The 14,403-nt window shown below is 43.8% G+C and overlaps 1 protein-coding gene and 1 long non-coding RNA gene across 4 annotated transcripts in view; one reads left to right on the top strand and one right to left on the bottom strand.

Annotated features, from left to right (window-relative positions):
- Positions 1-1,932, bottom strand: part of LOC308653147 — a 50,647-nt gene extending 48,715 nt beyond the window's left edge. The window contains exon 1 of the long non-coding RNA XR_014022993.1: positions 1,699-1,932. This is a non-coding gene — a long non-coding RNA (uncharacterized lncRNA). The remainder of the gene's footprint in view (positions 1-1,698) is intronic.
- MASP1 (MBL associated serine protease 1) overlaps positions 1,347-14,403 on the top strand; it is a 63,856-nt gene continuing 50,799 nt past the window's right edge. Inside the window, exons 1-2 of one of the 3 annotated variants that reach the window (XM_081301651.1) lie at positions 1,347-1,606; positions 6,924-7,155. In XM_081301651.1, the coding sequence (XP_081157777.1) occupies positions 1,602-1,606; positions 6,924-7,155 (237 nt within the window). In that variant the 5' untranslated portion in view covers positions 1,347-1,601. The remainder of the gene's footprint in view (positions 1,607-6,923; positions 7,156-14,403) is intronic. The other 2 variants (XM_081301650.1, XM_081301652.1) reach the window with 2 other exon arrangements.

The following is a 14,403-nucleotide window of genomic DNA, read 5'->3' on the forward strand; positions in this document are numbered from 1 at the left end:
GCAAATGCAAAAATAAGATAAGAGATATTAAATTACTATGCCCAAAGTATGCAATCAGCTTGGGTAAAAAGAAAAGATTATAGCTAAGTTCTGTCTCTGAGTCTAATGCTTTCCTCAAAATGAATCAAATTGGGGTTCTCGGTGAATTCTGCGTGTATGTGTGCTGTGTGTTTGAAATTCTTCATGCATTATAATATATTAGTAAGAAGCAATGATATACAATGCACAAGAGCTCAAATTCTTCCTCAAACACTATCTGTGTGACTCTGGGCAAGTTACTTAGCCTCTCTGGGCAGTTATCCCATATGGAAAATGGGAATAATATTACTATCCCCCTTTTTAAGATATAAAAATAACTGAAGACAATTAATCTGTTGTAGTAGTGGTGGGGAGTAATAAATACATTGCTAGGTAAACTTGGCAAATTAGATAATCTCTGAGCCTGTTTCCTCATTTGTAAAAAAAAAAAAAAAGAAAAGAAAGAAAGAAATATATAATAGTAGGATCCTCACAAGTTTGTGAAAGTAATTTAAGAAACACAGAGAAGATGCTGTAACACAGAAAAGATGCTCAATAAAACCTGTGTTTCACATTCAAACATGCCTCTCCCTCCTCAAAGTTGGTTGCTATATTGTGGAGGAAGTTCTTACAGAGGGACTTATCAGTGTGGAGGGGATCATTATCATAGAGAAGGTGTTTCTTATTATTCAGCTCAGCTCCGATCCAGTGTTACATTTCTCCACAAACCATCAACACAGACATATACATGGGCCCAGGTCTTGCTATACCTCTGGGGCACCTGGCCTCCTGGCACTGAGGGATCCTTCCTAGGCTGGACTGGACCTCTGCATACTCTGAGTTGGTAAATGGCACCGAGTTGCTTTTAAGTGGGGAGAGACAAGTAACTAACTGCAGAACTTGGTGCTCCCACATGCTGTCTGCTAGGGGTTTTGGCTCACAGGAAAACCTGTAGTCGTTTGCAGATAGTCGGAGGCTTTGGCATCTGCAACATGTTTTCTTCCTAGGGTAGATGCTAGCACTGCCTTCTTAATTGGCTCTTTCTGTGTAATTAATGTTCTTTTGCTGATGTCCTGAAGAAGAGCAAAAAAAATTTTTAGACATCAGACATGGGAGGCTGAAAAGAAATTAGACTTTGTCCCTCTCCCGCCCTCTTCCTACACACACACACACACACACACACACACACACACACACACACGGGGTGGGGGGGGCGGGAGTACCTATCTGAGCTCTGAGTTGTTTTCTTTCCAATGTTGGAGTCCGCCACACAGGATAAAGGAGGGGACTGGCAGAGCAGATCTCTTAAGGAAGAAGACAGATTCCGAGTGTGTAGAAGAGCAGTGAGAGCAAAGAGAGAGAGAGAGGAGAGAGGAAAAGCCAGAGGGAGAGAGGGGGAGAGGGGATCCGTTGCAGGCAGGGGAAGGCGTGACCTGAATGGAGAATGCCAGCCAATTCCAGAGACACACAGGGACCTCAGAACAAAGATAAGACATCGCTGACACCACACCGGGGACGATCTCACAGACTAGTCCGGCAGAGGGGACCCAGGCCAGGCAGTCAGGAGCGTGCAAGGCAGGAGAATGAGGTGAGTATCAGGGCAGGAGAGGGCACTGTGCCCTTTGGGGAACCAAGTGTCAAGTGGCCCAGAGGGTCCGTCCTCTCTCTGGGCAGGCTCACCTGCATGTCCTGTGGGTGGCCGGGGTGGAGGTTCTCTCCCACTGAAGGGGAGGCTGGATGCACGGGAGACTTGTCCCTGGGAAGCTGGAGTTTGTGCAAAAGCCTGCTCTGGCGGGCACAGCTGAAGCTGGAATTTCTCCCTCTGCCAGCGCAGGGTGCTGCCTACTGGTCAATGTGACCTCCTCCCGTTGCCCACAAGGCTGATTTTTCCTTTTCCTCTTCTGCAAAGACCATTGAGTCCTCTCTCCCAACACTTTGAGAGTTAGCTATGTATTTGTGTGTTTATTTGTTCTGACCGGAAAAGAAACCAGCTTCCCACAGCCCAGCTCTGTGGTTTCAGAAGTTTTCCTGTGAAACCCCAATTTAGAAAACTCAAAACCTGTCCCCATTTTACAGTTCCCTATAAATTTCTGCATTTCTCACTGAAATCAGAGGCAGCTGGTGACATGAATCAGGCTATGAATTGCACCAAATGGCTCTTAAAGGGATACCACAATTTCTTTAAGGATCATTTGGAGTTCCGAAGCCCAAGACTTTAAACTTTAAATTCCAATTGATTTGAAGCTCTTCAACCTTTCTTATTCCTCATCTTACTTAATGTTCCTTATCAGACATTCCTTACAAGATTTTTTCTGCAGGTCTGGAAACCTAACCACTCTAATTAGTTTTGCTATTTATAAATGTTATTGCTGCTAGAAATATACAAAAAAGTGAAAATATAAAAAAAAAACACCTTTCTCTCTATAAGTCCCTATATAGCTCTTTTCCCTTTGATTTTTCTCTAAATCGGGGGATGTTTCTGTCTGTTTCTCTTCTGCAAAGTCACCCAGCAACTTTGCTGAGTCCAGGCCAATGAGGGGCTTCGGCTGCATAACTCTGAATTCCAGTTACTTGTAGTGCAGAGAGATACTCGAGTCCTTAATGTTAATTCAATCATTTCATTCTTTTTAAATCCTTTGTAATTTTGAACTTGCCATCAAACTTCATTTTCCATTCTTTCCCCTAAAACAAAATTGTATTTATGCCCATCTACTTTGAACCATATCTGAATCACCTGCCAAGGAAATGAACCCACCCTACCACTAGTGCCCCAGCTACACCAAAATACAGGACTCAGTGACAATCCTGTGTCTTTGTATATGCTTGTCCCTTAACCTAGAGCAATCCTCCTCCTTATTTTCCACCTAAAAGATCTGTTGGTTTGATCTCATTCAAATATCACTTGCTTTTCCGATTTCCATCCCCCAGAGCAAGCATCTCCTCCTTTGTTCTGTTCTGTGCTTTGGAGCGATGTCTCCTATTGTCTTTGGAGTACCTCCTTATTTAAATGCCGACTTCTGTGACAAGCAGGGAGATCAGTGTTTTCATCTCTGTAGGACCAGCACCTAACATAATGTTTGTTTCCTGCTAGGCATTCAATAAATATTTGTTGAATTGAACTCAACTGCTGAATAGCAAAGCAGCGACTAGAAAAGTGTTTCACTACAAAAGTCTGTAAAGGGTCTTGCCTCACATGCTTGTAGCACTTCAGAGGTTGCAAGGCAGTTTCATGTGCACTGTGTCACCTACAGATTGAGGATGACGAAGGGTTTATGGATAAGTGAGAATAAAAGCAGTTGAGCAAGTTTCTCAAAGCCACACTGATGATCTGGAAAAGCCTCAGACACAAACTTGGATCTTCTTTGGGCCCCGAGAACAGCATTTTTTGTCCTACTATGTTCCTCTAGACTCTCAGTCCTGTGTACACTAGAATGACCTGTGGTGCTTTTAAATGCTCATGCCCCGGCCCCAGCCCAAGCCAATTAAACCAGAAGCTCCTAGGAGAAGGGCCCAGGCATTAGTAGTTTTTAAATTTCCCCAAAGCCATGGATTTTAAAATTATTTTTCACAGGGTTAATTGCTTTGGCCAGCTGCCTGGGCATGATATGGGCATGGACCCAACTTCTTCTGTGAGCCTTTGTTATTCCCTTCTTCGTTGAAGCAAATTCACCATATGGTCTTGGGCATGATGTGACATCTCTTGGGGTATTCTTTTCATCACCTGTCAAATGAGGGTGGAGCGTAAGGAGCTCAACAGTCCCTTCCAACTCTTCAACTTAAAAAGGGAGGCCTGGTGTTGTGTACGTTGAAGTGAGAGGAGTGAGTGTGGCAGGGCTAGAAAGTGCCATCTATTGCTCCGTCATATCCCCAAGGGGCATCTTTACACATCCCCAAGAGCTTGCACCCACGGAGGAGCCCATGAAATCCCAGCTCTGTATATTACTTTTGACATTTCAAGCAAATGGAGCTCAACTCTTTGATGAGCCACAGGATAGATAACAGGTGTCAGGAATTGTACAGCTGGTGCCTGATATATGAGAAGCCAAAACCATTCAGAGGGTGTGATGGGGAATGAAATCTGCCACTTAGATTCTTTGATTTATAGCCCCTAAAGCAAGCAAGCAAGCAAGCATATGCTCAGGCCCATTATGTGAAAGGAGATATTTGCTTCGTTATGTTTGAAACTGTGTTAGATGCCAACAGGCCTTCCTCCCATGCTGACCAATTGCCCACCACACATGGCAAGGGGCTTCTAGGATAGACGGACTAGTCAGCCACCAGCCCTTGACATATTTCAGCCTGAGGAATCTGAGACACTCCTCTATGTCGTCTGGAAAAAGCAGACATAGAGAAAGTTGACCTTTCAGCCTTACGTAATCAGTTGTCACTATTTCAGGGAAGTCCAGTTTGGGAGCCAAAGCTTATGCCTAACACCTGCTTTTTGGGAAGCAGCATGATGGAGTAATCAGCAATAATGTTTGCCCAGGGCTGGACACTTAACCAAGTATGTTCCAAAGCTCCTGAGGACAGCAGGCCTGTGGGAAACCATTATTATCACCAGGTAATAGACAAGAAAACAAATTCAGACGCTCCACTTCCTTAAAATGGGTAGGATAAATAAAAGCAGGGCCTCAAGTTGATCTACTCTCCCCTCCTTGGGATGGATGAGCATAAACTCCCAACCCTGTTAATGACAGTACGTTTCCTCACTTGAAATCTCGAGTCCTGGGCCCTGCAAGTTGGAGTTTCTGGAATGGGCCTTCCTAATTCACTGTAGAACTTGGACCTGTGCCTTCCCTGATCACTGCCTCTGAGGTCCTTCCTTCACAGATTGGTGTAAAAAGAAATATATTGACAGTGGCAATTGGATTAAAATATTTTGTTTTCTTAATAGCATCCCACATGCTGCTATTGTAAGAGCCTTGGGAAAAAAATATACTACTTTATTTTCCTTTTATTGAAAAAATAGCACATGGTCCTTCTAGACCAATGTGAATATTTTGCATACACAAAACTAAAAACACTCCTATTTCCCTTCCACCGACAACCACTAATAATACCTTGGTGTCTATCCTTGCAGACCTTTTTATATTTATCTATTTATATTTTATGTAAATAATACATGAAATAGCCAGATAATCTATGAATGTACTTCTCTTGCTGTGTGTATACACTCAAAAATTCATCTGTATGCATATATACAAATCTACATCTGAATGCGTGACTGGGAGTCCTGGCCAGGAAGCAACTTCCTGATTAGCAAAGATAAAACTACTAATCCAAAAATGCTGTCACAGTTTCCCAACGTTGACTTTTGTAATTCTTAGACTGGTCTGTCAGTCTCAGACTCTCTTTCCTCCCTTCTTTCTTTCAATTATAATCTACAATATAGCAGACTCTACACTGGATCCTTGACATATGTTATTGCTAATGTTCATATGAATCCTGTCAAGTAGGGACAATGATCCTCATTTACATATGTGGAAACTAGAACTCAGAGAAACTAGTTGCCCATGTTTTCATAGCTGTAAGTGGGAGAATTGGGAACTGAACCCAAGTACCCTCAACTTCAAAGGCTGCAGTGTGGCCGTCACTCCAATAGGGGGCTGTGGAATCTGGAGCGATGAAGAGATAATTCACAGCCCAGGAAAGAAAAATGGGACATCAGCAGAGGAGCAATGAGCAGGGCATGTGCCATGGGGCTGAGGCATGGAAGGGGATGGCCTGACTGGCACTGAGAGAGGGCTAGATGGGCAGATCAGCACCAGACCCCAAAGGGACTTTTCAGCCATTCCGAGGCAGGTGTTATACCTGCAGACACAGTGTAGCATGATGGTGGCATCTATGTCATAGGAAACCAGCTTTGGCAGAAGATTGCTGAATGGTATAAGGGGGCCAAAAGACCAGTTAGGATGCTATAGAAATAGTCCAGATAAGAGGGTTTAAATTTAAGGAATTGACTAGAGAGGAAGAGAGATGGGTCTCCAAAACAGGCAGAAGAGTCAAAAAGATTTGGTGACGATTATATGTGGTGTAAAAGGCAGGAGAATGGCAGCATTTCAGGCTGAGGGAGCTGGTGGAGGAGATCACCACTAAAAGAAATCAGAAACGAGAGCAGGAATCTGTGAGAAGACACGCTGTCCAGCCATGTTTGCATGTTTGAGTTCAAAGTTCCTGGGTGCTGGTGGGAAGTGAACATTTGCCAGTTGCTGGTGTGCAAGTGTTGACCATTAGGCTTCGACCAGCCTTGGTTACTCTGCCTCTTTATTGCGCCATCCGCGCTTGGCATGTTCTGAGAGTTTTACTGAATTTCCCTTCCCGCTTTTTGCAACAGTTATCCTGGATTCTTACAGAAATGAATTAGAGGCTTTTACCCTTGTATTAGAACCTTACCAAGGAAACTCCTTTGCTCATTCCAATTTTATTCAAGATTTTGCATGCCATGACTGATTTGGTAATGCAAAACTTCTTTCAAAATATTAAATTGGTTTAAGGTCTCCAGATTCCACCATGGAATGTAAATCTCATCCCAATATTACCATGCTATTATTACTTACATTTTAGAAAAATGCATAAAGAGTTTATGATTCCTAAAGGAAGCCAAACTGAAGAAATGAGACCAACTTTCACCTAATAATATAAGTTACCTTTTCAATAGTAAAATAATATGGTACTTTCTGGAAAAGTTTAATACTCTTATCAAACTTTTAAAAGAGCAAAACTAGAAGCAGCTTCAGAAATCACCTAGTTCCTTCCTCCCATATTACAGACGAGGTAAGCAAGGCCCAGATGAGGGGATCTACAGCAGGGTTATGCTGAGGAGTTGGTCTCCGGGCCGCTGACTCAGTTTAATGCTGGGGCCCTGCATCCAGGAATGTAAGTGGAACCACATTCGTGTCTTTCAGGTGGCTCCTTCTCTGTCATGCTCTGTGCTTCTCCCTGTTGAAGGCTTCATCCCACACTGTGGAGCTGAATGACATGTTTGGCCAGATCCAGTCACCTGGCTATCCGGACTCCTATCCCAGTGACTCAGAGGTGACTTGGAATATCACTGTCCCAGAGGGGTTTCGGATCAAGCTTTACTTCATGCACTTCAACTTGGAATCTTCCTACCTTTGTGAATATGACTACGTGAAGGTGAGACCACCCATGTGTTCTCTCATGAGGCCAGGCTCTCCTCTAGGAGTTAAAGAAGTCTAGGTGGGATAGACACTGTCTCTTCCTTCACAGGGCCACACAAGGACACAATGTGATGAATGAAGGTGGTAGGGGGTGACAAGTTCAAGCTGAGTAGGTAGAACTAGAAAAGACCACAAGGGGAACTTGGGCTACTGGTGTGTGAGCCAGCCAAACACAACATTTTTTGTTTTCTTTCTCAGGGTTGAGAGTGTAGTTCAGAGGTAGAGCGCTTGCTTAGCAAACCCAAGGCCCTGGTTTTGATCCCCTACACACACACACACACACACACACACACACACACACGTATACTTACACACAATTCTGTTCCCAGTCTGTAATGTCTTCACTAGTTCCCACTCCAAGGTTCCAAGGCAAGAGGAACAGAGACCCCCGAGGAAGCAGCAGTCAGACAGACACATAGCCATAATTGTGCCCAAAGATGAAGTATTAGAAAGCATTGCCCAATTCCCCCAAATAATTATCAAGTGTTTGGAAAGTGCAGGGTATGCTGGAGCCCACAGGAGGAAGCAGTGCTGGAAGGCAGGGTCAGGGTGCAATTCTGAAGGGTCTTGAATGCCAGGCTAAGGGGTTGGCAATTCACCAGCAAAGGGCATGGGCAGCAAGGGAAGTCGCTATCAGAAGGGTATTTTAAAAATGTCTTAGGGGAGAGCTGAAGAGGATACAATATCCAACAATATTTCCTAGAATCTAGAGAGTACTCATAAAAAATTGCCATAAGTGAGATATTCTCACTTTAAAGTGGGGCAGAGAAGGATCAGAGTATTCTGAGAGATCAAGTTTATTAAAGTTGTACCTACTTTTAAAAGGTGCGCAGATCCAGGAACCTACTTTCTAAGCTCTCTCTGGCTTCCTGGGAGAGGTTCTCATCAAATAACTTCAGAGTGGATGGTATGTGTTTTTAGTATTCTTGTAGCATTATTTTCCCACAGTCATTCAGCAAAAGGTAGCCTTGTAGACAATGTTTTATCCACAGCAAAGTAGTAAATTTGTAAGGTGCTTTTGAACTTATCATCTCATTTAAACCTTTTAACAAACCTATGAGATAGTAACTACTCTCCCATTTCACAACAAAGAAACAAACCCAGGAAGTTTTAGTAACTCACATAACATTGCACAGCTAGTGGATGGCAGATCAAGGTCCCAACTCCCATCTTATGGCCTTGAATCCTATACTCTTATGGCCACACCAAAGAGCCCACAAGCCATGCTCCACCGAGCCTCAGGCAACTACAGGTGTTTCCAAGGGCACAAGATGGGGAAGATCTACTAGAGGCATTGTGGCCCCACTCCTCTTTAACTCATTTTATACGTGGGGTGCTGTAACTAAATATTCTGAGTTCACAAGAAATAGCCCTTGATGCTGCATGTTGGGGTTTCTCGATCTCAGCACTATTGACATTTTGAGCCAGAGAATTCTGCAGTTTTGAAAACCCAAACTGTCTCCTGACATTGTCAGTGTCCTAGAACATTGCCAGGTGAGGTGCTGCAGTTTTTTGGATGCTGTGTGCTAGGTACTATCACCTTATCAGGATGCAGAAGATCTGGTCCCTTACAAAGAGAGAGGATTCTAGAAAGCAGGATCTCTTGGCATTTTAAAGAAACAACTCTTGAGGCAACTCATGGACTGATCTGCTACCTAAAGTGCCCTACAGATCTTGATCTTGATCTCTGAATTAGATGCATTTGTCTAATTCCTTTGGGGGAAATTGGCTTCTTTGGGGAGGGGGCTTGTATAGTGACTATTCTGGGAATGCCCTCCCTGCATGGCACTAGCCTCCCTGCAGCCATGTCCCTGGCAGCCAGGAGACATAAGCAGATCTCCCCCTCTGTAGGAAGCTGCATCCTCATCAGTTGACAACTGGTGCTCACAGGGAGACAGTACCCTGCATCCATGTTCACACACTCCTGAACAATTTCCCTCAAGAATCAAGAGCCCACAGAATGTCAGGCTGCAGAGGCACTCTGAAGGCACATCGACTCCTAGGTTGTTGATGTTTTAAAATTTTTTCTCCCTAGTGAACGTGTTCTTCCAATGACCCTTCAATTAGGCCCAATATAGAAAAGAGATAGAAGTGGAGTTGCCCAGGGTGAAGGTGACCCCAAAGCTCACTCTGCCTGCTCTTCCTCCTTGGTCACTACTCTGCAGCACCTCGAGAACTTATGGCTCGAGTTTTTTGCTCTTGTCAAGTTCTCACTGAATGCAAGAGACTGTAGTACTCCACCTCTGAATTCTGGATTAATCCAGAAATCTTATACACATAGTGAAACCTGTTCATTTTTTTTTTTCAAATTTCCTTTTCATTCCCAGGCTCTAGCGCTTTTTCTGGCTTTGAATGAGAGAGAAGGCGGTCTCTTTCCATTTGAATAAAAGCATAAATAAGTGTGCCTTGTGACTCAGGATAAGTCAACACCACTCTCCAAAACTCTGCTATATCACCTGTCAATGAGAAGGTGTATGAGATGATCCCTAAGGTACCTTAAATTCCAGAATTCTAATTTTAATTCTTCTTGCCAGAATTTCTCAGATGAACCCACTAAACCCTGATTATCCTAGATAGGATAATCCCAGAAAACAGGAATGCCTTGTTTACTGCAGCCAATTCTCAAAGTACCATGGCTATTAACACTCTGGTTAAAGCTTAGAGTCTGCTGAAGATGTCTTAGTGGCACATTATTAGAGTAGAACATGTAAATATATCCTACCACGACTGTCCTTTAAAAGGCATTTTAAATATGACTGATTTTCCTTTGGTGGATTAGATCCCCTGTTTTAAGGCTTTTTACTCCCTGACTGACCCTGCAGCTGAGGAGTGGACTTTAAAGGACCTTCCAGCTCATAGGTATCCTTTCCAGCCCAGTCCAAGCCCACAATCAGCCCCTCCCACCCAGGCCCATCCCAGGGGCCATGGCGGAACTGCTGACTGCACAACAGTAGCTTGAATAAGAACAGGATCCCAGTCCAGGGCTGTGGACGGGATGTTCACATTTATGAAAATTCCTCCCCAGCCTGGTTTCCCGCGATCCTTGGTCTTCAAGGCACGTGCACATCTGCACAGCATTATCTGCTTCCTTGGAATGAGGCTGCTGCTGTGGATTTCTGAAGTGCAGCGATGAGGCCTATGAATCGCAGCTGGCTGATGCTACAGGCAAAGCACAGGCACTGGTGTGGGGACGGGAGGCCTAGGTCCTGCTAGTCATTCTGTACTAACTGACCATGGACACATGACTACTACTGGAGGGGACTCTTTCCTACTCTGTCAAATGCAAGGAGTTGGGCCAGATGGTGTCTAAGTTATACCTAATCCTGATATTCTATGCATCTAAGACCTTAGAAATCAAGATCTACCTCCATCATTGTCATGTCCAAAACCTGGGGAAGGGCAATTCACTGGCCAGCATCATTCCTGCATCAGAATTTACATCTTAAGATACTCAGTCTTTTAAAAAAAATATTAATGGATTTATTAGTGGATTCCCATCTTGAGAATGATTAGGATTTTAAGTTGTAATATAAGGCAAATACCGCCTATGGTCAAATGTATGCTTAAAAATCCCCTAAGTATAAAAGAATATTATCTTTTAACATGTCAAGAAGGGACATTATTTTTCTGTAATGGAACAAACTACAGTTCCTTTGGTTGACCACCAGATGAAATGGTTGACTTATAAAGGAGCCGCAGGGCACTAGTTACAGAAAGAGGCATAATTATTTAGAAACCAGAAGCCCCAAGAGAACAGCAGATTCATACATGTCATTTTCAAGTTCACTTCATCGCATCTGTTCATTGAAAAAGGGGGCATGGATCACCTAATTGGGTCTCTCTCTCTCTCTCTCTCTCTCTCTCTCTCTCTCTCTCTCTCTCTCATTGTGCATAAATTCAGTTGATATCTGTTTAATGCTCTTATGATGCAATGCCACTATTCTCCTATTAGCCTGACCTTGATGAAATCAACATTTCTCCCATCCTTTCCACTTAGCCTTAGTTCCAATTCTTATTCTTCTTACCTAGTCTGTTGCAATACCTCCCAAAGTCTATCAGGTATCTGCTTTAGTCCATGCTTCACATATATCCAGAGGATTCTTAAGCATTGCTTTGATTGCACCACTCTGAAAACCTTTCATTTTCTATCATGAAATCCAAGCATTCTATTGAAAACCTATCCTACGCTGCACACTGTACCCAAACTGGCCCCACAAGGATAATTAAGGTAGCCCTGCCCTCCAGGAATTTGGTTTCATAGTATGTAATGAGATAATCACATAATTGATAAATTAAAGTCAAACAAAGCAGCATAAAGGGCATAAGACAACATATATATTTGGGAGTGGTCATTTCTGTGTGATCAGGAAAGCCTTCAGAAACAATTGATGCTTCTATTAAGTCCTGAAGGATACATAGGAATTCAACAGTGTGCTTCCTTACATGGGGTATCAGCAGAGCCACCATGGTATGGAGGATGGAATGAGACAGATTTGATGTGTTTTAGGGAGGTACAAGAGAAAAGCCCAGAAAGATCACCTAGGGAGAGACTAAGAAATGGTTGGTAAATGTGGGCCTCAGCACACATACCCAAAGCCACAAACACATGATCAACATGTTGAATTAATCCTACAGATGTATGTTATTGACCAACCTAGAATTGTCTGGCTCTATGTTTAAAAAAAAAAAAAAAAAAGAATAACAACAACAGCAACACAATGAATAATGTCAACATAAAATTTCTGATCTCACACAAAATTTTGCATCTCTACAACTGGCAATTTTGATGGTGTCCGGTATGCCAACACAGCTGGACCGGCTAGACGCAGTCCTGTAGGTGAGTCCCCCAATCTGGACAGCTCCCGCAGGCCAAAGCTTCCTCACCTCTCTCTGGCTTCTCATACCATGAAGAACATTAAATATTTTCCCCTAGTGCTCTACAAAAAGCAGAAGAGGTGAAAGCGATTGAGGACAGGAAAAATCCATGAAGATATTGTTTGAGAAGAATATCACTGTGCATTTCCTGTGCTGTATGTTTCTGTCTAAAGAGCACAAAGCAGCCTGTTTCCCTCACCCATGCTCTGTGCCTGGAATCTTTTGGCATTTCAGTCTAGGGGATTAGAAGTTTTGAAATGTTTGGGGGCGGGAGACAGGATGCAGGTGACACAATTAGGGGTATGTTTGAGGAATTTTGATCTGGAAAAATAGGTAAGGAGAGTTAAAAGAGTAAAGCCAAAGAAATTGGAGTCGTTGAAAAGGCCACGTTGAGGTGTGTATTGAATAGATTGAATGAGGCGCCAGTTGAATCTAACATATGTTTCAAGGAACCCCAGGAGATCTAGGGACACGGTGGAAGCCCAGGCAGAGATCCATGCAGGTAAACGCCACAGGGACTGGCTGTGCATGGGAGAGGGAGATGGAGGAATCAGAGGTTTCACAGTCAGATTAGGACGACAGAGTGCTACTCTCCCAGCAATGGAGATCAGGAACACTAATGAAGCCAGAATTCAAGACGGGCAGTCAGTATGGATAGGTGAATCCCGGTTGGATCAAAGAAATGAGGTCAATTTGGGTCCAGGAAAGTTGGAGACTGCCCCTGAGGGATTGAAATGCTAATGCTTCAGAGCCCTTCCTCCACCCTTATCAAGATAACCCCCCCCTCCAACCTGTTGCTAAGGTAACCTGTCCCAGGGATTGTCCCTCCCTACAGAGAGTTGTAAACCTTGTTCATTAATGTACCCTGGACCCCCTTCCTGCCATGATCACTCCACCTTACCCCTCCAGCCCATCTGTTTCTCACTTTTTGGGCATTCCACCAGAGCATCTCCTGGGCCTCCATTACCTCCTCAGGAAGAAGAGAGATTAATAAGGGGGAAAAGAGCAGAAGAACAAAGAAACTCTATGATGTTAAAAAGGTAGAACACCCTCACTTCTTGGGAGACCAGGATACCAACCATGGCCCCCTTCTTCCTCCTGAGAAGTCTGTTACCCCTTTTAAAATAAACCCTGCTTTATATGCTTGCCTCCGCTTGCTTCTCTAGCATTCTACTTCAGCATGTGAGGGAGCTGAACCGATCACCAGTAACTAGCAGTATCATGAAGAGGACAAGTAGATTTAGAGAGCTATAAAAGTGTGCGGAAGTGCACTGAGTTTGGAATCCAGCTGTCTGGGAAATGCTGGCACAGATTTCGAGACAGGGCTTAAAGACCCATAAGGGCAAAATTCTGCCTCTGCCACTAAGGAGTGAAGAGCCCTTTGGCCAAGCTTCTCCATCTTCCTGAGCATGAGTTTTGTCATCAGTAGAAAAAAAGTTCACAGTGGATACAGCATGTTTCTCACAGATTATGAGAGGGCGTAAATAAAAATGATGGCTGTAGGTGGAATCAACACTGCGAAAGACAGTGGCGCTCCACGGTTTGGGCCCAGGATTTAAAGACAGTCAGAACCAGGGACAGGTCCTACATCTGCCTGGGGCTGATGCTTCACCTCTCTCTGGTTCCCTTTCCCCGTCTGTAAAATGGAGATAATCATGATTCCCCTCTTGTGGGCTAATTGTGAAGGCCCAATGAGGTAAGAGCTTGAATCACAAATGCCTGACACATATGCTGTTAGCTCAATAAATGTGATTGTACTGGCAGTGATGGTGGTGGTGTGAGCAATGAAGTGCCTGACTGGCATCCCTAGGTGCTTGATGAACATCATCTTTCTCCTTTGTTCCAACTCTCCCACCAACTAGCAGTACAGGATGGTGCTCTCATCATTCAATGCTTCCAATCAATTCATGGAAGTGCCCTTTGAAAGAATTGCTGGAACACAGGAGGCTGTTCATTTGTCCTGTGTGTTTACCTTGTAGCCTCACAAGTTTTATGGCAGTTTCTAGTCAGTCACCTCATTCGATTCTCATGGGATAGGGAGACCAGGGATTATCATGCTTAACTTCCAGAAATGGAAATGGGGGTACAAATTGATTTGTCCAAGTTTATACAGAAAAGCCAGATCTCCATCCCTGGTGCTCATACTCCAAAGTCATGGTTCTGTCTCTCTAAGGGTCCTTCTTAGGCAGGTTGTATTCTGGAAAGGATCTTGCTAGGTTTCCTGGCCAGGCATTATGTCTAAGACAACAGTGCCTGCCATAGTGATTAAGTAATGTTTACAAAAGGACCTTGAGGGTTCTTAAGGGTCCCAATGATGTCTAGATTTTGT

This window comes from Spermophilus citellus (genome assembly GCF_964194105.1).
Source record: "Spermophilus citellus genome assembly, chromosome: 7".
Classification (NCBI taxonomy): Eukaryota; Metazoa; Chordata; class Mammalia; order Rodentia; family Sciuridae; genus Spermophilus; species Spermophilus citellus.